The 25524-nt window shown below is 39.8% G+C and overlaps 1 protein-coding gene across 1 annotated transcript in view; it reads right to left on the bottom strand.

Moving 5' to 3' along the window:
* The window catches only part of ADGRG4 (adhesion G protein-coupled receptor G4), a gene marked incomplete at both ends in the record, with an annotated part of 137630 nt that overhangs the window by 13997 nt on the left and 98109 nt on the right, over positions 1-25524 (bottom strand). The window contains 8 exon segments of the mRNA XM_080653141.1: positions 2344-2422; positions 5977-6229; positions 6233-6251; positions 8137-8191; positions 8194-8242; positions 23181-23284; positions 24871-24885; positions 24888-24915. Coding sequence (XP_080509267.1) covers positions 2344-2422; positions 5977-6229; positions 6233-6251; positions 8137-8191; positions 8194-8242; positions 23181-23284; positions 24871-24885; positions 24888-24915 — 602 coding nt within the window.

The following is a 25524-nucleotide window of genomic DNA, read 5'->3' as shown; positions in this document are numbered from 1 at the left end:
TGTGGGGGAGGTAAGGGCAGAAGGTGGGGTGGTAAAGGGGTGGAGGGGAGCTATGGGGGGAAAAAGGAGAAATAATTGTAATAATCTGAATAAAGATTTATTTAATAAATAAATAAATAAATAAATAAATAAATAAATAAATAAACTTCCCACCACAGCTACCAGTTTGGTCTACAGAAGGCAACAATAGTCACTGGGGTGACTATTAAAAAATAAATATTTGGTGATTCATAAGAACAGATACTTCATATAATAAAATGCCCAGGTACTGGTGGTATTACCTCTGATTTTTGAACATAGACAAGCTTCACTAATTTAACTATGTATCAACTTAGCTGAGACCTCTTTTCCAGAACCAGGAAACTCTCTTGTGCTTATATTATTCATGCTGGTGTGGATATTTGTGTGTGTGTGTCAATTTGGGTATGTTTGTGTGTCTTGGGAGGGAGTGGGGGGAAACATTTAATTTTCTTAATAGAATCTAATACTTAAGCTTCCCTGAATATCATCTTCAACCTTAAAGGAAGCTATAGAAACTCGTAAAAGCGGCAGCACTATATGTTTGAATAGAAAATCATCTCCAAGACTTATTGTTAAATACCAAATAATGTTTATCTACCATTTAGTTAACAAAGTGTGCGAGAAAATATCTATACAAATTTGATTGTAATAAGAGTTGCATCAAGGGTGAGAAACTGGGTAGTTGAGGCTGGAAGAGGGGTTTATTTTTCATCCTCTACCTTTTTGTACATTTGAATTTTGTACCATATACCTGTATTACTTCTTCAATATATATATATTTTTAAAAGCTCTTAGAGCAGTCTGCCTCTTACTAACCACTTCACTTATGAAAGAGGTGTTTTCAGAGGGAGTGTTATTGATTTTGTTCTGGCTTTGCTTTTGCTTTTGCTCTTTGAAGAATAACCATTAGCTAGACAATGGAGGACACTTTAAGTCACAAAACAGTCAAGGAAGGAGGATGGAGGATGAGATGAGAAGGGAAAGGGGAGAGAAAGAAAGGATAGCAAGGAATTATGATTAGAAGGCATATGCTGGAAAGGGCAATAGAATTTTGACTTTCTGGAAACTGTCATCTCAATATGAAAAACAGAGGAGTCTGGGGGGCAAGGCCTCCTACTTTTGATTCCAGTCCAGTGAGAGAGAAAAATCTATAGTGAAAAAGTACTTGAGAGGCAACACTAAAGAACATGGATATGGGTAAGTAAATAAAATCAGAAATGAGACTGTGCAATCTAAAGGACTACATGGTAACCATCTACAGGTCTATAAAAGAAGGTTCTAGAGAGGAGAGATAGAGCAAAGTAAATGGCTATTCTCTTGTGGCTGTGCATGAGAGAATCAAAGAGATGGCATATATACTGGTGTGTATATATATATATATATATATATATAGAGAGAGAGAGAGAGAGAGAGAGAGAGAGAGAGAGAGAGAGAGAGAAAGGAAAGAAAGGAAGGAAGGAAGGAAGGAAGGAAGGAAGGAAGGAAGGAAGGAAGGAAGGAGGGAAGGAAAGAAGGGAGGGAGGAAGGGAGGGGTGAGGAAGGGAGGAAGGAAGGAAAAGAAAAAGAGAGGGAGGGAGGAAAAGAATAGAAAAACAATAGTACAAAGCTGAGTCAATTTACAAAGAAAAGAGGTGGAGTCTTTTTCAGGGGAGAGCTTTGTTGTTGAAAGGTAGAAAGTGTTTTCCATCCTGTCTCAGTATTTTCTTATAGTGACAACTCTAATTCCTTCCAAGTTCTGCAAGCTTTCTAATTATAATAGTTGCAAGTTATATAGCACTTACCATGGAACAGGCCACATGCTGAGCACTTTCTATACATAATGTCATTTTAATTTGCACACAGCATTGAGAGCAAACATTATTACCTCCACTTTTCAGAACAGGAAATGAAAATAAGAGGTAAAGTAAGTTACCCAAGGTCGTACAGAGCCCAGGTACTTAACCATTGTGTGAGTGTGCTCATGACTGTGTTTAGCCCAGAAAGGCTGCGGTTGAATCTTTCCTGAAGCCAGCATCAAGACCAAGCCTGAGTCCAGGAACACCCCACCATAATCTGATGATCAAGAGCATCATCAGCTTTGGCCAGTAGTTTGGTTAGTTAGACTGTCAGTCATCCCAATATGCCAAGATTGCAGATTAGATTCCCAGTCAGTGCAAATGCAAGAATCAACTAATGAATGCATAAATAAGTGGAACAACATATCTCTCTCTCTCTCTCTCTCTCCCTCCCTCTCTCTCTCTCTCTCTCTCTCTCTCTCTCTCTCTCTCAATCATGAAAAATACAGAGCATCATCACTTGACAAGCAGAGATGCTGGTACTTACAATGGAGATGTGGCGCTCAGAGTTCCATACAGATCTTTCTTCACACTCAGTATGATTGCCACCATGATTGCTGGGATCCCTAGTGTGGGGAAGCAAGCCAAAGGCATCCCATTAGAAAGCAGGGGAAAGATCCTGATCAATGACTCTGTGCACTGATAAATTAGGCCACTGTTTAAATGAATCACAGATGTGCAGGCATCAAAATACCATTGTTTGCAAAATGTTTGTAAATTCTTCTAAATTAAACATTTCTAGGAGTTCTCCAATCTGCTAAACTAAACAGCATGCCAGTGGCTCCAATACAACACCCCCTGGTTATTAAAAATAGCTCAAGTACCAAAAATCAACTTGGCAATAGAAGTATCTAGTTCATCGGAATGCAAATTTGCATCAAGCCTTTCTTCTCAGATGATGAGCTGCCCGATTTTTTTCTTTTGTTCAATACTCCCCTCATTTTCATCTTTTTGTCTCAGTCACCTTGGATGAAGGGCACAGACAATCAGTTGCAGCCTTTAGTGTTTTTCTGACAGGGGAGCTGTTTCTATATTCCTTACCAGTGTGACATTTTGACTAGATCGACCAGTTAACGACCAGTTAATTCAGCCAGACTACAATAAAGCAATCAGTTCAGTCAAAGTAGTCAAGCATGATGTGAGTATAGACACAGGGCTTAAAAATTCAATTTCAAGTACATTTTACAAAACTTAAATGATTTCTTTACTTCTAACAATGTACTAGTACTTCTGCTAAACTAATAGCATTATTACACCTACACACAGTTTAGGGGTTTTGTAAGAAGTTGTTCTAAATTCCAGAGTGCTAAGTGTTGGAAGCCGCCCATTGCCTTCACTAGCAGAGAGGTGTGGACAAGGAACCTGGAAGGCTGGTCAACCTTGAGGCTCTGAAAGGTCAGAGCCAAGCACCCACTGTCTAATTGAGACAAAGGGAGCTGAAGCAACTTCCACCTTTTAGTCTTATGTAAATCCTTGCTGATGGGCTATCATCTAGCTATTACTGGAAATTGCCTGCCTAAGGACTATAGGTGGATCCCAAACCTGAATAAAAGGGATCGGAAGGCCATAGCAAAGCAGAGTCCTCTCTTGGGCTTCCCCCTGGCACCCAATTCCCAAATTAATATTTTCTTGTCTAGTCTCTTTCATTTGTTTGCCGCCTCCTCCAGAGCCCAAACCCTGAACCACACGAGACGTGGTGGGGGGTACACTCGCAACTGGCAGTCCAATGTGGGGAAACTCGCAGCTAAGCATCTGGAGAAATCCTCCATTATCCTAGTCTGTGATAAACATGACAATCCCTTCAGATCTACATTTTGCTCATCTAGCACAGTGACTAGCATGATATAGATATTTGAAAAAATACCTGTTGGAGACCAGAAGAGAAGGGAGGGAAGTCTTACATTTAGGATGGAAGTTGTGAGGTGGTCCCAAGCTCTGTTTACATTATGATAATTAAAATATGTATCCCTACTGATTGTTATTTATTAAATGTGGACAAATCTACTGCCTTGGACAGAGACTTAAATAAAGGAATAAAACATTTTCAACAGGTTGCTTTGGCATTAGAAAGGCAGAACTTCAAACACAAACAGATGCTAATATTCATTTTCCTTAAAGCTGATTGCATTTATCTAATATTTAAATGCTCTGAAACTCCCTGTGGGACAGCTCTGCACTGAATCCCTGGCAACCTTGCAGGTATCCACATAGGCATAGGCTTGAACCACAGCTGATCTGAATTTTGGCGGAATGCCTTATGATCCTCCATGAATTTAAGAAGGCAGCAGGCCTGTGAGAAGGTGTTCCAAGATCATCTCCTATTTGCCTCCCTATCTTTTCTCAGAGGCTGTCATGAGACAGTTTCTCATTGCTTCCAAATTCTGAGGTGTGGGGCTTTGCACCCTGCCTCCTCAGAACAGAGCTGCAGAATAAAATACTGCATACCTTCAGTTTAGAGCTGGCTCCTCAAAACAACAAGGAATCCTACAACTCGTGTGACAGTCACCTGTTCCCCTTTTGTTTTGCTGTCATTCTTCATAGTGTGTGAGACAAAGACTTGGGAGCTGACACCTTTAGCTATTCTTTTCACCACCAATGTAAGTAATAAACTGAATATAAAAGTTGCCTTGGCTTGTGTGTGTACTTAACACTCCCCAAGTTTTTCCTGCCTCCAAAGTACCAAGCCTTAGCCTTTCCTGCCACTCCAGTACCCCAGGAAGTGGGTATAGAACCAGAATATCAAATAGATGAAAAGTCAGCCCTGGGAAACACCAACATTTAAGGAGTAAGGGTCTGATGGAGGAACAGTCTGAAGAGGAAGTTTAAAATGAATGATGATGAGGGAGAAGAAAGGCCAGGATCGAGTGCTATTTACAGCCCCTTCATAGTTAGCCATATGTGGATTTTCAGCTCTTTGGATTATTTGTGAAGACTCTTACACAACTTATTCAATCTTCCAGTTGACAGTTGACTAGAGATGAAGGATATGAGGCATAAATGGGAGAGTATTGACTGTTTTGGGCTCTGTGTCTGATGGATTCCAAAGTGCACTAAAACAATTTTTTAGATTACGTTTTGTTTAGTATTGCCTTTCTCTATTCCCCACATTAGCATAGATAATAGCACTGACCTTATCCAATTAAAGCTTGAAATATGTTAATGAACTCATTAAAAGAATGAGTAGCTAATTGGGAAGCTATTGTCTTTAGAAAAGCAGTGGAAGATAAAATCTGTCTCCCTGTGTACCCTATGCATTCCACTTAATATACATCTTCTATGTGTCTAACATTTTCTGAATTCAAAATCTGTTTTGAATAGTGAAGTGGGGAGGAGGGAAAGGAGCCAAGCTGACCCTGTCAGTTAGAAATACAGTCAAGCAATCCAATGAAATGACATCTAATTTAGGAAAGTTTCATGCTGAGTTTCATTCCTGGCTTCTTCCAGAGGGCAGCAGTGATAGTGACAGTCATAAGGTGTGGTGAGAATCAGGGCATGTCTGACCGACCACCATTTCACACATTGCAAGTCCTTTCCCTGTCCCTTAAGTAATATGGTTAGATCACAGAGGTTAAAAGTCCAAAGTATAGAGACAGATTCCCTGGTTCAAATTCCAGTTCTGCCAGTTAGTATGGCTATGTTGATTTTAGGCAAATTACCTAATTCCTTTGTGACTCAGTGCCCTAATATATTAAGTGAAAATAATGATTAGAGATTTTGTGAAGATTAAATGAATATGTAAAACACTTAGAACAGTTTCTGGCACATGTAAGTGCTGCCTAAATGCTGGCTGTTATAACAGTAAGCTTTTGTCGGGATTGTAACTTCCATAAAGGGAAGGATAAAATCAGCTCACTACGATGATCAGCATTTAGCATATACACAAGCAGATGCTCGTTAAATATTTGAAGACTGATTCCTCACCATGGAGGTTAAAAGTTGAATTTCTAGATCAATATAGGCAGAAAAAGAGATATATATCCAAATACCAATGAGGCAATCCTTAATTCTTTACCTATGATAATAACAGACTTTGGTCCCTAATATTTGTGTAATGGAGCCAGAATTAGAAAGACACACAGGCTTAAAACAGAGACATCAAGGGCAATGGCAATATACTTACCCCAACCAACTAGGCAAAATTTAAGAATATAATTGGGAATGTATATGTTGAAGACTTTAACTAGAGCAAAATACATGTGCACTGCTTCCAGGCCCATCCATGTCAAAGAAACGAGCAGGAAGTAATGAAGTGCTACTGCTGCTGCAATACAAAGTCTCTCTGTCTGAAATGATGACGACCAAGAATGGAACAGAAATACCAGGTTTAGCATCAGTAGTGCGGCACACAAATTGATCAGGATTTTGGAAGGATGCTAAAAGTCTTTTCGAAGTTTGCTAAAAGAAAAAGGACATATTTAGTAAATTAGGGTCTCTGTTTTTAATCAAGCCTTGCTACATCTTATCTGCATAATAAGTGAAAGAATGAAAAATTGCTTATTATTAAAATTAAATTATTCATATCACTTCACATGTATTGAATTTTAGAGTTTCCCACCCTCTTTCCAGGTAGAGTCAAAGTATCCTAAGTATAGTGACCTTTACTAACAAGATTAATAATAGCCTCTATCAACTAAGCAGTCCCCTTTTTCTTTTTTTTTGGGGGGGGGGCGGAGAGAAGGAAGGAAGGAGTATTCTGGATATACAATTCTATCATCACTCCATTATACTCAAGGTTGTACCTAAATATAACCAAATAGCAGGATAACTATGCAAACCATTTCAAGTAGTTACTTGGATATTTCCAAAACTCCAGACATTTGCCATCATGGAAATATGACCTTAAGTTTCACTAAGTGATTACAATTGTACTTTGTGAAAACTGACCCAGTATTTTCCAAATTAGAAAAAATATATATTTCCCTTTCATTCTTTTTTTTTATTTCTATTAAGTATTTACTGATTTAAATTTTGCAATTTTCATTTGGTGTATATGTGGTTTTTAAAATTGAGGTAAATAGTAAAGTACACAAATCTTAAGAATGCAACTCAATGAATCTTTACATATGAATATACCTAAGGAAACACCACCCAGATCAGGATGTAAAATATTTTAAACATCTTAGAAGGCTCTTCCATTCCTTCCCCCATTAAATATTCCCACTAGAGGTAACCAATATTCTAACTTCTATCCCCATATATTTAGTTTCACCTGTACTTGGAATTTCATATAAATGGAACGATCTTCTCTTTCTGGCTTCCTTTGCTCAACTCTGTGTCAATGAGAATTAGATATTATGTTGCATTGTATAGAAGTAGTTTATACGTTTTCTTTTTATTGCTATGAAACATTTCACTTATGAATATACCAGAATTTATTAATCCAGTTACCTGTTAATGTACACTGGGGTTTCTCATTTTGGCCACTATGAATGAAGTTACTTTGAACATTCTTGTATATATATTTTTGTGGACATAAGCAGTCATTTCTCTCTAATAGTAAGATTTCTGGGTCAGTAGCTCGATGTATATTTATATTTAGTAGGTATTGCCAGAGTCTTTTCCTGTGTCTATGCTATTCTTATATTCCCACCAGCAATATATGAGTTCTAATTGTTTCACATCCTTGTTGGCTCTTGTTATGTTCAACTTTTTAAATGTAAGCCATTCTGGTGGGTACATCAAAGTGTAAGTGTGATTTTAATGATCATTTCTCTGATAAATAATAATAATGTTGAGAAACTTGTCATATGCTTATTAGCCATTTAGGTAAGGATTAGAGCTAGGCATATATATCTTCTTTTACAGGGTACCTGCTCAAGTCTTTTGCCCATTTTAAAATTGTATTGTATGTCTTTTGCTTTTTGACTTGTAGGAGTTTCAACATATTCTGCATACAAGTCTTTTGTCAAATATATATCTTCTCCCAATCTACAGTTTGCCTTTTCACTATCTTAATGATGTCTTTTGATGCAAGAAGTTTTAATTTTAATGAAGTCCAATTTATCAATTTTTTTCTTTTATGATTAGTGTTTTTGTATCCTGTTAGAAAAATCTTTTCTTAACCCAACCCTTTTGCTTTTAAAAAATCCAATTATAATGTGTGTTTTTTAGAGGGCCTTTGCTGTTTTCTTTTTTAACACGTACACCTCATAGTCTAATGGATCTGATCTATTCCTATTGTGATGAATCAGAACCTTTAATGAAATTAACAAGGTTAAAATGACAACAGCATCCATCAAACCAAATTAAATTTACTCAGAGCAAGACTGTATCAACTTACTGAAAAGCTATGTATGTCACCATTGCAACTCGTAGGAAAATGGAGGAGATTCCATAAGTACTAATATCTGCTCATTCACTGCGTCCACTGCAGACCTAGATAAATCCTAGGGAAAGCATTGCATTATATTTTATACATGTGCCAGAACAAATTTATGGTAAAATGCTTCCAGTGCTCACTAATAGGAGGTTCCCAGGGTATATAGCATCTCTGATACAACTCTAATTAAACCAAAGTATGTAGATGAATTTTTGATAAGACTGCATAGTTTGTTGAATATGTCTAGTGCAACTTACAGTGTACAGGGCATGAAGAGCCATCAACAGCACTGGAAGAACATTTAGTCCTTGATTTTATTTTCATTCACATGTCCCACACTTAAAATGTAACCAAACTAATAGTTGTGAATTGGAGATGCAAAGTGAATCATTATCTGAACTAACCATCCCCAAACACTACACAAAACATCAAAAACAAATGTTCCTTTTCCTTAGACCTTAAATAACTTTTCTAAAATTAAGAGACAAAATGTACCTTGGAGATCACATAATCCAGTAATTTCTTAACCTGGGGATCATAAAAGATCTGAAATGGCATGCAAAATCATTTGAGTATATGAGTGCATTGTTCTGGGAAGAAGGTCAATAGCGTTCATCAGATGGTTACAGAGATTCATGACCAATAAATGGTTAAGAAGCACTGGTCTACTCTGGTAATTCTCAACTGGAAATTATTTTTGTCCCTCCTCTAGGGACATTTAGCAATGTCTGCAGATATTTTGGTTGTCACAACTGGGGAAGTTGCTACTGGCATCTAGTGGGTATAGGCCAAGGAGGCTGCTAAACATCTTACAATGCACAGAACTGCCCCGCCCCCCACAACAAAGAATGGTTTGCCCAGAATATCAATAGTGCCAATGTTAAGAAATCCTGGTCGAAGCCAATCTTTCACATTTCAGAAGACAAATCTAAGGTCCAAACAAGTGAAACAAACTGACCAAAATTACATAGGTATTTAGTGACAGAGCAGCAATGTGATCTATCTGTTCTTTTGACTTCTACTATAATGTTCTAAGCAATTTGGAGGGAGCTAAAGAAAATTCTTACAAGTCAATAGGTATCAATAGAGCATCTCTTATTTGTTGAATAGATATGGTAAAAATAAAGAAATATGAAACAGACTCTCAGCACTCAAGAAGCTTACTATCAATAAAATAAGCAACACATGCATGACACATTCAACTAACAGCATATAACATACTAGAGGCCCAGTGCACAAAATTCGTGCATGGGGGGAAGGTGTCCCTAAGCCCAGCCTGCACCCTGTCCAATCTGGGACCCCTGTGGGATCGGGTCTAAACGGGCAGTTGGACATCCCTCTCACAATCCAGGACTGCTGGCTCCCAACTGCTCGCCTACCTGCCTGCCTGATTGCCCCTAACTGCTTCTGCCTGCCAGCCTGATTACCCTCTAACCACTCCCCTGCCAGCCTGATTGACGCCTAACTGCTTCCCTGCCGGCACAATTGCCCCTAACTGCCCTCCCCTGCCAGCCTGGTTGCCCCTAACTGTCCTCCCCTGCAGGCATGGTCACCCCTAACTGCCCTCCTCTGCTGGCCCGGTAACCCCTAACTGCCCTCCCTTGTGAGCCTGGTTGCCCCTAACTGCCCTCCCCTGCTGGCCTGGTTGCCCCCAACTGCCCTCCCCTGCAGGCCTGGTCACCCCCAAATGCCCTCCCCTGCAGGTCTGGTTCCCCCCAACTACCCTCCCCTGCAGGCCTGGTCCCCACAACTGCCCTCCCTTGCAGGCCTGGTTGCCCCTAACTGTCCTCCCCTGCAGGCCTGGTCACCCCCAAATACCCTCCCCTGTAGGCCTGGTCCCCACAACTGCCCTCCCCTGCAGACCTGGGTCCCCCCCCAACTGTCCTCCCCTGCAGGTCTGGTTGCCCCCAACTGCCCTCCTCTGCCAGACTGATCACCCCCAACTGCCCTCCCTTGCAGGCCTGTTCCCTCCCAACTGCCCTCCCCTGCTGGCCTGATTGCCCACAACTGCCCTCCCCTGCTGGCCATCTTGTGGTGGCCATCTTGTGTCCACATGGGGGTGGCCATCTTTGACCACATGTTGGTGGCCATCTTGTGTGTTGGAGGGATGGTCAATTTGCATATTACTCTTTTATTAGATAGGATAATAAAGTAACTTAAGAGAACTAAGAAAGTACTCATGCATGGGTACAGAAGAAAGAACACATTTGAGAGCCATTTTGAAGGAAAATTCAGCAAGTCCTGATGTTAAGGAGGACTGTAGGGAATGAAGGAGATAGATGATTTAACAATGACTCTGAAGCTCTAAGCCTGGATGTGTGACTTGACCAGATAACTCTTGTTTGGTTAACTGCTGCAATTATTTTTTTTAATTCATCTTTCCTACACTACAATTTGACAAGAATTATTAAAATTAAAAATTGTAATGATCATTTGCCCCAGCAATTATACTTCCATCAATTTATCCTACACAAATATTTACATGAATGTTTATAGATAAATGAATAAAAATGGTTGTTGCAGCATTGTTCATAATGGAGGAAACAGTAACAACTAAAATGCCTATCCATACGGGATTGGTTAAATTCACCATGTTAAATCCACACAATGGAATAGCATAAAGACACTTAAAAATTGAAATAGATGGATACACATTTTCCTGAAAGGTGTCCAATATATATTGTTAGGTGGAAAGCAAGTAGTAAAAACAGTATAAATAACTTGACTTGATCTCATTTTATAAAACAAAAACATATATTAATATACACATAGGAAAAGATTCTGAAAGAATATGCATAAAGGTATTAAAGGTGGTAATCTCTGGGGAGGGGGATTATAGGAACCTTTTCTGTAATGTTTTAATTGTGAAGAGTAGGCATTAATTTTATAAAGAGAAAAATTTATTTTATTTTAATCTTCTCTATTTTGGATGAACACAGGGGAGCTTTTTTATTGTCTAAAGTTTTACATATGTCTCCTTTTCCCAAAATTGACCCCCCCTAGCCATTCCCACCACAGGCAAGCACCCACCACCCAAGTGTCTGTGACCATTGGTTATGCTAATATGCATGCATACAGGTCCTTTGGTTGCTCTCTAACCCCCCCTCCCCTACCATTTGTCTCTGGATCTATTCTTCTTCATCAAATTATGTTGATCATTATATCCCACATATGAGTGAGATCATGTGATATTTATGTTTCTCCAACAGGCTTAATTGGATTAGCATAATGCTCTCCAGTTCCATCCATGCTGTTGCAAATAGTAAAAGTTCCTTCTTTTTTAGAGCGGTATAACATTCCATTGTGTAGATATACCACTGTTTTTGTTTTTTTTAAATAAATCTTTATTGTTCAGATTATTACAATTGTTCCTCTTTTTCCCCCCATAGCTTCCCTCCACCCAGTTCCCACCCCACCCTCTGCCCTTACCTCCCCGCACTGTCCTCATTCATAGGTGTACGATTTTTGTACAGTCTCTTCCCGCACCCCCCAGACCTCTTTCCCCCCAATAATTGTCAGTCCACTCCCTTTCTATGCCCCTGATTCTATTATATTAACCAGTTTATTCTGTTCATCAGACTTTTTATTCAATTGATTTTTAGATTCACTTGTTGATAGATATGTATTTGTTGTCACTTTGTTGTTCATAGTTTTTTGTCTTTACCTTTTTCTTCTTCTTCCTCTTCTTAAAGAATACCTGTCAGCATCTCATATAATACTGGTTTGGTGGTGATGAACTCCTTTAACTTTTACTTGTCTGTGAAGCTCTTTATCTGACCTTCAATTCTGAATAATAACTTTGCTGGGTAGAGTAATCTTGGTTGTAGATTCTTGTTATTCATCACTTTGAATATTTCTTGCCACTCCCTTCTGGCCTGCATAGTTTCTGTTGAGAAATCAGCTGACAGTTGTATGGGTGCTCCCTTGTAGGTAATTAACTGTTTTTCTCTTGCTGCTTTTAATATTCTCTCTTTGTCTTTTGCTCTTGGCATTTTAATTATGATGTGTCTTGGTGTGGTCCTCTTTGAATTCCTTTTGTTTGGGGTTCTGTGGGCTTCCTGGACTTGTAAGTCTATTTCTTTCACCAGGTGGGGGAAGTTTTCTGTCATTATTTCTTCAAATAGGTTTTCAGTGTCTTGTTCTCTCTCTTCTTCTGGCACCCCCATAATTTGGATGTTGGTATGCTTGAGGTTGTCCCAGAGGATCCTATCTTCAAGTTTTTGTATTCTTTTTTCTTTTTGCTTGTCCGGTTGGGTGTTTTTTGCTTCTTCGTATTTCAAATCTTTAGTTTGATTCTTGGGATCCTCAAGTCTGCTGTTGAATCTCTGTATATTATTCTTTTTTTTTTCCACTGGTAAATTTAATTTTAATAAGAAATTTCTTCTACCTGAATTATTTTTTTTGTTTAATTTTAATAAATCTTTATTCAGATTATTACAATTGTTTCTCCTTTTTCCCCCCATAGCTCCCCTCCACCCAGTTCCCATCCCACCTTCTGCCCTTACCTCCCCACCACTGTCCTCATCCATAGGTGTATGATTTTTGTCCAGTCTCTTCCTGAACCCCCCATACCCCTTTCCCCCTGAGAATTATCAGTCCACTCCCTTTCTATGCCCCTGATTCTATTATATTCACCAGATTATTCTGTTCCTCAGGTTTTTAATTCACTTGATTTTTAGATTAACTTGTTGATAGATATGTATTTGTTGTTCATAATTTTTCTCTTTACTTTTTTCTTCTTCCTCTTCTTAAAGAATACCTTTCAGCATTTCATATAATACTGGTTTGGTGGTGATGAACTCCTTTAGCTTTTTCTTGTCTGTGAAACTCTTTATCTGACCTTCAATTCTGAATGATAGCTTTGCTGGGTAGAGTAATCTTGGTTGTAGGTTCTTGCTATTCATCACATTGAAAATTTCTTGCCACTCCCGTCTGGCCTGCATAGTTTCTGTTGAGAAATCAGCTGACAGTCGTATGGGTGCTCCCTTGTAGGTAACTAACTGTTTTCTCTTGCTGCTTTTAATATTCTCTCTTTGTCTTTTGCTCTTGGCATTTTAATTATGATGTGTCTTGGTGTGGTCATCTTTGGATTTCTTTTGTTTGGGGTTCTGTGCGCTTACTGGACTTGTAAGTCTATTTCTTTCACCAGGTGGGGGAAGTTTTTGGTCATTATTTCTTCAAATAGGTTTTCAGTATCTTGCTCTCTCTCTTCTTCTGGCACCCCCATAATTCTGATGTTGGTACGCTTGAAGTTGTCCCAGATTCTTCTTATACTATCTTCAACTTTTTGGATTTTTTTTTTTTTTTTTTTTGCTTTTTGCTTTTTCAGTTGAGTGTTTTTTGCTTCTTTGTATTTCAATTCTTTGACTTGATTTTTGTGTTCCTCTTGTCTGTTTTTGGGTCTCTGTATAATATTTTTTATTTCAGTCAGTGTATGTTTAATTTCTAGTTGGTCCTTTTTCATATCTTCGAGGGTCTCGTTATATTTATCAGCCTTTTCTAGGATATTCTTGAAAAGCCTTATAACCGTGGTTTTGAATTCTATATCCAGTCATTTGTTTTCCTCCATTTCTTTCGTTTGTGATCTGATTCTTTGACGCTGCATTTTCACTGCTTCCCTGAGTTGGTAAGGTAGATTTGTGTGCTAGGTTTCCAATATGGCCCAGTGGGTCTGCCTCCCCAGTTAACCTGAGGTGGACACTCTTGGTGCACCCCTTTGTGGACTGTGTGAACAGCCTTGTTGTAATTAAGTCTTTATTGTTGTTGGTATCACTGGGAAGAATTGACCTCCAGGCCAGTTGGCTGTAAGGATCAGCTGTTTCTATGCTGGGAGAAGGTCGGTGCTGGAGACAGCCTTATAGGATTAGACTTGCCAAATTGCAATAGCCTCTGTGCTCAGCTTGGATGGGGTGGAGTCTCAGTCTTGGCTTCCCGTCAGCCTTGCCCTTGAGGGCACGTACGCGCCTTCAGACCTCTGCCTTCCTGGCTCCCGAGTCTCCGCCCGAGAGTCCAGACTCCCCCCACAAGAGCGTGGGTCCCCAGGGGCTCGCATGGAACTGGGGTTCAGTGCAGTCAGAACTGGAGCCCAGTGCAGTCTGGAGCCTCCAACTCCCTTCCACTAGGGAAAGCCTGTGGCAACCTCCACAGCCTTTTGCGCACTGGCACGCGTGCGCTTTTAGTCCTCCGCCTTCCCCAGCTCCCGAGTCTCCGCCCGAGAGTCAAGATTCCCCCCACAAGAGCGTGGGTCCCCAGGGGCTCGCCCGGAACTGGGGTTCAGTGCAGTCAGAACTGGGGTTCAGTGCGGTCGGGGGCTTCCTTCCCCCTTCCGCCAGAGAAAGTCAGCCAGGCTCTCAGCCGCCCTTCCTCTCTGCGCACACAAAGACCCTTTGCCGTACCTCCAATTCTCTGTGAGCTTTTCTCTTTCCTTCTAGTTGTAGAATTTTCACTCAGCCAGCTTTCCTGTGGTTCTGGATGGTGTCCGTTCTGTCTTTTAGTTGTAGTTTTGAAATTGTTGTGCGAGGCAGCAGTTTAGGTGCTTACCTATGCCGCCATCTTGGTTTTTCCTCTCTGTATATTATTCTTTATTTCAGACAGTGTATGCTTAATTTCTAGTTGGTCCTTTTTCATAGCCTGGAGGTTCTCACTAAATTTATCAGCCTTTTCTAGAAAATTCTTGAAAAACCTTGTAACCGTGGTTTTGAACTCTATATCCAGTCGTTTGCTTTCCTCCATTTCTTTTATTTGTGACCTGTTGCTTTGTCTCTGCATTTTTGCTGCTTCCCTGTGTTGATAGAGTGGCTTTGTGTGCTAGGTGTCCTATAGGGCCCAGTGGCTCAACCTCCCCAGTTACCTGAGGTAGATACTCTTGGTACACCCCTTTGTGGGCTCTGTGCACAGTCTTGTTGTAGTTAAACCTTGGTTGTTGTTGGTATCACTGGGAGGGATTGACTTCCAGGCCAGTTGGCTGTGAGGATCAGCTGTGTCTACGATGGGAGAACTTCTGTGCTGGAGACACCCTTATGGTGCAAGACTTGCTTCAGTGGGGCTTTGGTGCTCACTGAATCTGCCCCTTGAGTATGCCCCTTATGGATCTGAGGAGTTGTAATCTTGATGGTCCCACTCTGACCACTGGGAGATCCAAGGAGGTACAAATTTAGCCTCTGTCTGAGGCCACCCAGCAGGAGCTACAGAAAGATCTACAGATTTCTCTTCTTTGTTTGGGGTTTGGAGGTGCCCAGATGAGGCCCAGCTGTTAAGCAATGCAAGCTGCTGTGGGGCCTTGGGCCTTCTTTTGGCGGCTCTTGGGCTCTGTGACCCAGCTTCAGTTTGTTAGGTAATTTTAGGTTGCAAAGGGCCAGGCAATTCATATGAAAAAGCCTCTGCACACAGCTTGGGTGGTGTGGTCTCAGGGAATCAACAATTGGAGCAAACAGCTATATCTGATCCTCATCAGCTCTGCCCAAAGAGGCCCCCGAGTCTCAGTGTCCCACTGTAATCGCCGCAAGCACCTCTGAGAGAAAGCTGCCCTTGAGTTTCACCTGATGCCACACAGTCCAGTCTCTCCCTGTATGAGTCTGCGTTCCCAGAGTCTTGCCCAGAACTGGAGTTCAGAGCAGTCGGGAGCTTTTGTCTCCCTCCCACTTGAAAAAGACAGCTGCGTCCTCAGTTGCCAGCTATTTCCGTGCGCACGCCTCTGTACCTCTGCACTTTACTTCCACACCTCCTCTGAGTCTCAGTGTGCTTTTCTCTTTTCTTCTAGTTGTAGAATTTCCACTCAGCCAGCCTTCTTGTGGTTCTGGATGATGTCCGTTTTGTCTTTTAGTAGTAGTTTTGAAGTGGTTGTGTGAGGCAGCAATTTCAGGTATTTACCTATGCCACCATCTTGGTTTTCCTGTACCACTGTTTTTAAATCCACTCATCTGGTGATGGGCACTTAGGCTGATTCCAAATCTTAGCTATTGTAAATTGAGCTGCTATAAACATAGGGGTGCATATATCCTTTCTGACTGGTGTTTCTGTTTTCTTGGGATATATTCCTAGAAGTGGGATCACTGGGTCAAATGGGAGTTCCATTTTTAAATTTTTAACAAACTCCATAATGTCTTCCACAGTGGCTGCAATAGTCTGCATTCCCACCAGCAGTGCAGGAGGGTTCCTTTTTCTCCACACCCTCCCCAGCACTTGTTGTTTGTTGATTTGTTGATGATAGCCATTCTGACAGGTGTGAGATGGTACCTCATTGTTGTTTTGATTTGCATCTCTCAGATGATTAGTGACTTTGGGCATGTTTTCATATGTCTCTGGGCGTAGGTATGTCCTCTTTCGAAAAGGGTCTATTTAGGTCCTTTGCCCATTTTTTGATCGGATTGTTTATCTTCCTTTTGTTAAGTTGAATGAGTTCTCTGTAAATTTTGGATTAAACCCTTATCGGAAATATCATTGGCAAATATGTTCTCCAACGCAGTGTGCTTTCTTGTTGTTTTGTTGATGGTTTCTTTTGCTGTGCAGAAGCTTTTTATTTTGATGTAGTCCCATTTGTTTATTTTCCCCTTAGTCTCCATTGCCCTGGGATCTGTGTCTGTAAATATATTGCTATGATATATGTCTGATATTTTCTGCCTATGGAGTCTTGCAGGATTTTTATGGTTTCCCATTTTACATTTAAGTCCTATAGTCGTTTTGAGTTTGTTTTTGTGTATGGTGTAAGTTGGCGATATAGTTTCATTTTTTGGCATGTATCTGACCACATTTCCCAGCACCACTTATTGAAGAGACTGTCTTGACTCCATTGTATGCTCTTGCCTCCTTTGTCAAATGTTAATTGAGCATAATGGCTTGGGTAGATTTCTGGGTTCTCTGTTCTGTTCCATTGGTCTATATATCTGTTCTTGTGCCAGTACCAGACAGTTTTGAGAACCATGGCTTGATAATATAGCTTGATATCTGGTATTGTGATCCCTCCAACTTTGTTCTTCTTTCTCAGGATTGCTGTGGCTATTCAGGGTCTTTTTTTTTCCATATGAATTTTTGGAGATGTTTTTCTAAATCTTTGAAATATGCTGTTGGTATTTTAATGGGGATTGCATTGAATTTGTAGATTGCTTTGGGCAGTATGGACATTTTATTGATGTTGATTTTACCAATCCATGAACATGGTATGTTCTTCCATTTGTTTATGTCTTCCTTTATCTATTTTTTCAATGTCCTGTAGTTTTCTGAGTACATGTCTTTTATGTCCTTAATTAGTGTATTCCTAGGTATCTTAATTTTTTGGTGCAATGGTAAATGGGATTGTTTTTTTTGGTTTTTGTTTTTTTGTTTTGTGTTTAGTTACTCTTTCTGTGAATACATTATTGGTGTATAAAAAGGCCATAAATTTCTGGGTGTTAATTTTGTATCCTGCTACATTGCCAAATACATTTATTAGGTCTAGTAGTTTTTTTGATAGAGTCTTCGGGGTTTTCTATGTATAGTATAATGTCATCTGCGAATAAGGACAGTTTTACTTTTTCTTTTCCAATTTGGATGCCTTTTATTTCTTTTTCTTGTCTGATCGTCATGGCCAGCACTTCCAGTATTATATCGAACAGGAGTGGTGAAAGTAGGCATCCCTGTATTGTTCTTGTTCTTAGGGGAAATGAGTTTAGTTTTTTCCCATTGAGTATGATGTTGGTTAAATATTTGTCATATGAGGCTTTTATTATGTTGAACTATGATCCCTCTATTCCCACTTTGCTGAGAGTTTTTATCAAGCAAGGGTGTAGGATTTTGTCAAATGCTTTTTCTGCATCAATTGATATGATTATGTGACTTTTGTCTCTCAGTTTGCTTATGTGATGTGTCACATTTATTGATTTGTGGATATTGTACCATCCTTGCATCCCCGGAAGAAATCCCACTTGGCCATGGTGTATGATCTTTCTAATGTAATGCTGAATACAATTTGCTAGAATTTTGTTGAGGATTTTTGCATCTATGTTCATCAAGGATATTGGCCTGTGGTTCTATTTCTTTGTGTTGTCTTTATGTGGTTTGGGGATTAGGGTAATGATGGCTTCATAAACAGAGCTTGGAAGTGTGCCTTCCTCTTGAATTTTTTGGAATAGTCTGAGGAGAATAGGTTTTAGTTCTTATTTGAATAAGAACTGGGTAGAACTCCCTTGTAAAGCCGTCTGAACCAGGACCTTTGTTTGCTGGAAGATTTTTTTTATCAATGCTTCAATTTCTATGGAAGTTATCAGGCTATTCAGGTTTTTTTTATTCTTCTTGATTGAGTTTTGGGAGCTTGTATTTTTCTAGGAATATGTCCATTTTATCTAGGTTGTCCATTTTGTTGGAATATAGTTGTTTATAGAATTTTTTCATAATTGTTTGTATTTCTGTGTTATTGGTTGTTACTTCACCTCTTTCAGTTCTGATTTTGTTTATTTGGGTCTGCCCTCTTTGCTTCTTGGTTAACCTTGCTACAGTTCATCAATCTTGTTTATCCTTTCAAAGAACAAGCTCTTGGTTTTGTTGATCTTTTGTATTGTTTGTTTGTTTTGGTCTCTATGTCATTTATCTCCACTCTGATCTTTATTATTTCCTTCCTTCTGCTTATGCTGGGCTTTTCTTTTTTTTAATTAATTTATTTATTTTTATTTTTTTAAAATTTCTTTATTGATTAAGGTATCACATATTTGTCCTCATCCCCCCATTCCCATCCCAAACTCCTCCCCATGCATGCCCGCACCCCCTTGTTGTCCATGACCACTGGTTAGGCTTATATGCATGCACACAAGTCCTTTGGTAGATCTCTCCCCCTTACCCCCACCCTCCCCTACCTTCCCTCTGAGGTTTGACAGTCTGATCGATGCTTCCCTGTCTCCGGGTCTGTTTATGTTCATCAGTTTATGTTTCTCATCATTTCCCCTAGATGAGCAAGATCATGTGATACTAGAAATACACTTATAAGAACCAAAAATGAGACAAGCCGTAATGTTTATGCTGAGGGGCAAATGAATCAGTCTGTAGTGAGTTTCTTTCTGGGCCAACAGTTCTTTGAGTCCCAATTTCAATGTCAAACAGCTCCTTATGTGTACATGTAAGCAATGATATTTCAGTTCTGGATGGTGGACAAATGGTGGTAATGCAGGTCCGACCCTCTCTGGTTTGGTCCTGGGCAACCTGCAGCGACGCACAGCTGCTGACTGCTAGTATGGCAAGGCGTCATCAGCGTCTTCCATCTCTGGACTGTTTCTCTTCTGTCTTCATGGCTGGAGCAGTCCTGTCAATTCCTCTCTGTTGCAGGAATCCACATGGTCTTGGAGTTGTTTTCTGAAAATATACAAACATATTCTCGACCAAAAGTTAATAAAGGAATCTTTTCTATAAATTTGACTTGGGAACCTTTTTCATTTTTTGCCCAAATGATTTTCCTTTGGCTTGTTTTGACACCATGTGTGTTTTTCATGGGTGTCTTGCTGTTAGCATTACGAATGAATGTTAATTTTCTAAAGTAAAAATTTTTTAGATGTAATTTACTTACAGGATATTTTTTCTTACATGATATTCTTCTACTATCCCCCCTTTTTAATTTAAATATTAGGAGGCTTTTGAAAATTTTATAATGTAGTCTTGATAGCTTTTAAATTTTAATTTTTTGCACTAAAATATGACTGCTTTAGGTTCATTACATGTTACGCAATTTTACCATGAGATGAACTACCAATAAAAATTTTAGTTAACACTTGAGGAACAGCTTTTTGTCCAGTACCATTAATTTTTATAGAATATTTGCTTATTTCAATTAGCCAATTTAAATTAGTCTGAGAACTTGACTATTATTTTACTGTAAAATTTAATACTCTAACAACAATCTTATTTTACCCTGTAAATATTAGTGGAAAGGATTATTTGCCTTCTTGAGTAGGCCCTGAGCATTCCTGGTGCTAGGCTGGATTTAGATATCAAAAACCCACTTCCCCACACCATGGGTACAAGACAACTCAAACAAGTCTTGTTGCAGTGAGAGGGCAGCTGCTGTCGGCCAAGTCTCTGTTTGTTACCTGGGTCCCGATTTGAGCTGGGCATGGGAAGCGAAGCAGCCATGGGGGCAGGAAACCTCCTTCAGAAGGGGTGAGGGTTCAGGACCCTGCAAAGTTGGGGAGGTGAGAGTCTGTGCCCCACCTCTGTTGACCCCCAAGTTCTCTCCTGATGGCCCCTCTGTGACTGTGCCTGTCTTAGGTTGTTCGTTCTCTGAGGAATCTTACCCATCTCTGGCTAACCAGCCATCCTCCGGGGCCAAGCAGGGTGATGTGAGGGTTTGCCCCCATGGCCTCCACATGTTGGGCTTTTCTTGTAGCTCTCTTTCTAACTCTTTGAGTTGTAGGGTTACATAAATTGTTACCATTGTTTCTTGTTTTTTGAGGTAGGCTTGTAGAGCTATGAACTTCCTTCTCAAGACTGTTTTCACTGTGTCCCATAGATTTTGGATTGTGTGTTTTCATTGTCATTTGTTGCCATGATACTTTTTTTTTTCTTCTTTGATCTCTTTGGTAACCCAATCATTGTTTAATAGCATGCTGTTTAGCCTTCAGGTGTTTGATTTTTTATTGTTTTTATTGTAGTTGGTTTCTAGTTTTATGCCATTGTGATGTGAGCAGATGCTTGATATGATTTCAATCTTCTTGAATTTGAAGAGACTTTGCCTGTGTCCCAATATATGGTCTATCTTTGAAAATGACCCATGTGCATTTGAGAAGAATGTATATTCTGTGGCTTTGGGATGAAATGTTCTGAAGATGTCAATTCATTTCATCTGATCTATTGAGTCATTTAGAATTGCTGTTTCTTTGCTGATTTTTTGTTTAGAGGATTTGTCCAGTGGTGTTAGTGGGGTATTGAAGGGCTCTACTATGACTGTATTGCTGTCAATCTATCCCTTGATATCCTCCAAAAGTTTTTTTTTTTATTTGGGTGCTTCTCTATTGAATGTATATATGTTTACCAGAGTTATTTCTTCTTGTTGAATTGTTTCCTTTAGTATTACAAAGTGGCCTTCCTTATCTCTTGTTTTGGCCTTCACTTTGAGGTCTAATTTGTCAGATATAAGTATTACTACCCCAGCCTTTTTTTCATATCCATTTGCCTAAAAAACCTTTTTCCATCCCTTCACCATCAGTCTGTGTGAGTCCTTTGTTCTGTGGTGGGTCTCCTATAGACAGCAGATATATGGGTCATGTTTTCTTATCCACTCAGCTACCCTGTATCTTTTGATTGGGGCATTTAATCCATTTACATTTAAAGTTGTTATTGATTGGTTCTTGTTTGTATCCATTTTTATTCTTTATTCCTGTATTCCTTCTTCCCTTCCTATTTCTTCTTTTTAAAGCATACTCTTTATCATTTCTTGCATTGCTGGTTTGGTGGTAATAAACTCCCTTAGTCCTTTTTTGTCTGTGAATCTCCTGATTTCACCCTCAATTTTGATTGCTAGCCTTGCTGAGTACATTATTCTTGGATTCAGATCCTTGCTTTGCATGACTTTGTATATTTCATTGCATTCCCTCCTAGCCTTATGTGCTTCTGTTGAGAAATCAGTTGATAGTCTAATGGGAGATCCTTTTGTAGGTAACTTTCTGTCTCTCTCTGGCAGCCTTTAAGATTCTTACTCTGTCTTTGGTGTTTTCCAATTTAATTATAATGTGTCTTGGTGTTGGTCTTTTGGGGTTCATCTTGTTTGGAACTCTGTGAGCTTCTTGGACTTGTGTGATTTTTTTTCTTCCCAACATCAGGGAAGTTTCTGTCAACATTTTTTTCAAACCTGTTTTCTATTCCTTGCTCAATTTCCTCTCCTTCTGGCACCCCTATTATGTGGATGATGGTTCATTGTGTGTTATCCCAAAGTTCCCTTAGGCTCTCCTCCTGTTTTTTTTTAAGTTGTTTTTTTTTTTTCTAAATGCTGCTCTGCTTGGGTATTTTTTCTACCTTGTCTTCTAGCTCACTGATGTGGTCCTCTGCTTCTTCTAGTCTACTGTTGATACTTTTTATTGAGTTCTTTATTGCAGCAATATTATTTTTCATTTCTTCTTGGTTCTTCTTCATTTCCTCTTGGTTCTTACACATATTGTTGAATTTGTCTTCCAACCTTTTCAGCATCCTTATGACCATTGCTCTGAATTCTTTCTCTGACATATTGATTGCCTCCATTTAGTTTACTTCCTTTTCTCATGATTCCTTTTTTCTTTCGTATGAGGGCTGTTCTTTGTCTCCCCAGAATCACTCCTCTCAAGGTGACTGGTTATGTAGCTCTCTCTCTCCTGCGTTGACTTTCTCTAGGTGATATCTGACTTTTCCGTCCACAGATTGCCTCACCAGCTGTGTTTAATTCATCAGTTCCAGTTGGGTGTTGTTTGATTCAGCTGTTTCTTCTATCTGCTCTGTGAGAAAGTGCAGGGTCCATCTGCATATTTGGCGCCACTTTGTCTACCTCTGGACAGACATTTTAGGCACCTGCAGTCAAGGAGGCTGGAGTCCTGGTGTTCTTGCGTTTGCAGCTGAGGCAGCTGGTCCCTAGGTGTTGTGGTTGTAGGGTCCCAGGAGGTATCTGAGGTCTCCCCAGTTGAAGGTATGGCTGGGCTTCTGATCACAGCCAGTCTCCCCTTCAAGATGGCACAGTCTCTGCAGCAGAGCTGGCTGCTCCAGGACAGATTTCAGCAGCAGTAGAGGCTGCCCAGCCAGGGGATCCCGGTCTGCCAGTCCCCAACAGTTCTGTGGAATATAGCTGTCTCTCTCTCACAAATACAGATACTCCTTGCACGTCTACACATTCTCCTTTCTTTCTCTCACTCACATACTATCTTGCAGCCTGCTGTCCCGTCAGCAGCCATCTTGGATCCCCCACGAGAGCTTTTTTTCCATTTGTTTGACACTTTTCTATAACTTAGTTCACAAATATATTCCTGAACTGTAATCCAATAAAAGTTGTCAAAATTCTACCAAGGAATGTTAAAGAGACAACTTACCATTAAGACTCCAAAATGGGTTAGGTGGTCACAATGACAGATTGTATAATTTATATTTGTTTCCTTTGCTTTACAGCCTGATGAATTCCATCCACCTTGCCCATCTGCAGGAGACAGAAGGAAATTTCAAAGCAATTTTTGTTTTTCTCAGAAATATTTAACTTTTCATTACGTGCACCTTCCAAACGTGTCTTATAATTAGTATTGTTTGTTAAGACAGCAACATAGAGGTATAATTGAACACTGAAATTAAATTAAGTCTAATAAGCTAAATAGATTTTGGGGGGACTTCATAAATGTCATAACTTCTTGGTTCTCACTTTTCCTGTTCCTATAAAGATGATAGATTCTAATCATGAGCAACAGTCCTGCCACCATGCTAAAGTGACAGAATAAGTACTGTTCTTTTTTCAAGTAGCACAAATAGGAAACAGAGATCTAAAACTTTCTGAAGGATACAAGTTATGGAATATAGGCTGACACTTGGGCATATGCTGTGAGACTGGAATAGACATCTAAAATAACCAGTTCAATTCAGAATTCAAATAATCTCACGTTCTTTGTACTCAAGCCAGATCATGGTCTGAAGCTCCTTAGGGCCAATTAGAGCTTCTGGTCTACTTGACACCTGCCTAGTTTCTCACTCCTGAGCATATTTAGGATTCTAACACCAGCCCTCAAACCTCCATAACCTGTAGATCTTGGGTACTAGACCAGATTTAGAGTAGAACTTCCAGGGTAGCACCAGACCAAAGAGGTTATTCTAAGGCAGAAAGCTAAGTATGATCAACATTTTTCCATCTAGGATAGCTCCATAGATTCCAGAGGTTCTGGATCCATGGACAGAGGGGTGGGGACAAAGCATTGCCTGGAGGAGCCAAGGATCTTGCATTAATGAGCAGATTAACTTATTTCGGCTGTGAGGCGCAAAGCTCACCATTTTATAGGACTCTTATCCTGGGAGACTTAGAGGGGACCAGGAAAGCACAGAACTATCTCTGTTGTAGGAAAGGAATAGTATTCCCACATCCCAGGGAATTGAGTGGGAAGAGACTTTCTCTTTTCTCTCAGAATTCCAAGGATAGTGTAAAATGACAAGTTCCCAGGCAGAGCTTCCACAGGTGGAAGACTGGTCACATAGCCATTCCTGGCATTTCAAGGGAAATTGATTCTGTATGGTAATTCTCTGAGATTAGGCAATATCCCTGAAGATTCAAATTGAGATGGCAAGCCTAAGAGGGACCCATTCAGCATCTTATACCCAACCCATTCTCTTACTATCCCCAAAGACTCATACCTAGCAAATCAGGAAGGGCCCTTAAAGACCAAGCTGGAAGTCTTATCTCCTCAATGAAAAGATAAAAAGATTAGAGCCCCAAGAGATAAATGGACTACCAAAGGACACACAGTAAGGCTAGAAGAGATGAGGGAAAAAAGGGAAGGGTCTAGTAGTAGATGTTCCAAATCTCCGTGGGAAACAACAGATAAAGAGCCAGGTGTTCATTCCTCAAATTTCTTCAATCAGCTCAAGGCCAATCTGCTCTGGGTCTTCTAGCTTTCTTCCAACTTGGCTTACCCCTGAGTTGTGTGATTTTTCTATCTCCCAAATAAGTCTCTTACAGAAAAGAACATGTTTTTTAAACCCCCTTTGTTACTGAAAGACAAAAACAAAGTTTTGAAAAATACTTACTGTTCTTCACAAAGTCCAGAAGGCACAATGAACTTGATCATAATTCTAGAAAAAAAGAAAAATCAGAGGTAAGTACCTTTCCTTGTGATAGTTACTACACAACAGCAAGTACACACAAGTATTATTTTCTCACTGTTTTTTTTTCAAACAGTAGACACACACAGACTATTTGTGAGTTGGTTTTAAGACTAATCACAGGGTAACTTTGGATTTACAAGTGAGAAAACAGCATGTTACTGCATGGTGATCTGGTGTGTGTCCCTTAAAATATTTGGTAACATAGGAATTTTCCACACTCTTTTCATGCAAGCCCCAGGAGGAGGCTGTGGATGGACAGTGCAGGTCCGATGTGTGGGAGGGGTTCCACATGGAACTTTGTGTATTTGGGTGCTCCTGTATTGGGTGCATATATGTTTACCAGAGTTATTTCTTCTTGTTGGATTGCTCCCTTTAGTATTATGAAGTGGCCTTCCTTATCTCTTGTTATGTCCTTCACTTTGAGATCTAATTTGTCAGATATAAGTATTGCTACCCCAGCTTTTTTTTCAGTTCCATTTGCCTGGAAAACCTTTTTCCATCCCTTCACCCTCAGTCTGTGTGCGTCTTATTTTCTGAGGTGGGTTTCTTGTAGACAGCAGATATATGGGTCGTGTT

This window comes from Plecotus auritus (genome assembly GCF_963455305.1).
Source record: "Plecotus auritus genome assembly, chromosome: X".
Classification (NCBI taxonomy): Eukaryota; Metazoa; Chordata; class Mammalia; order Chiroptera; family Vespertilionidae; genus Plecotus; species Plecotus auritus.
This window is presented reverse-complemented; position numbering and strand designations above follow the sequence as displayed.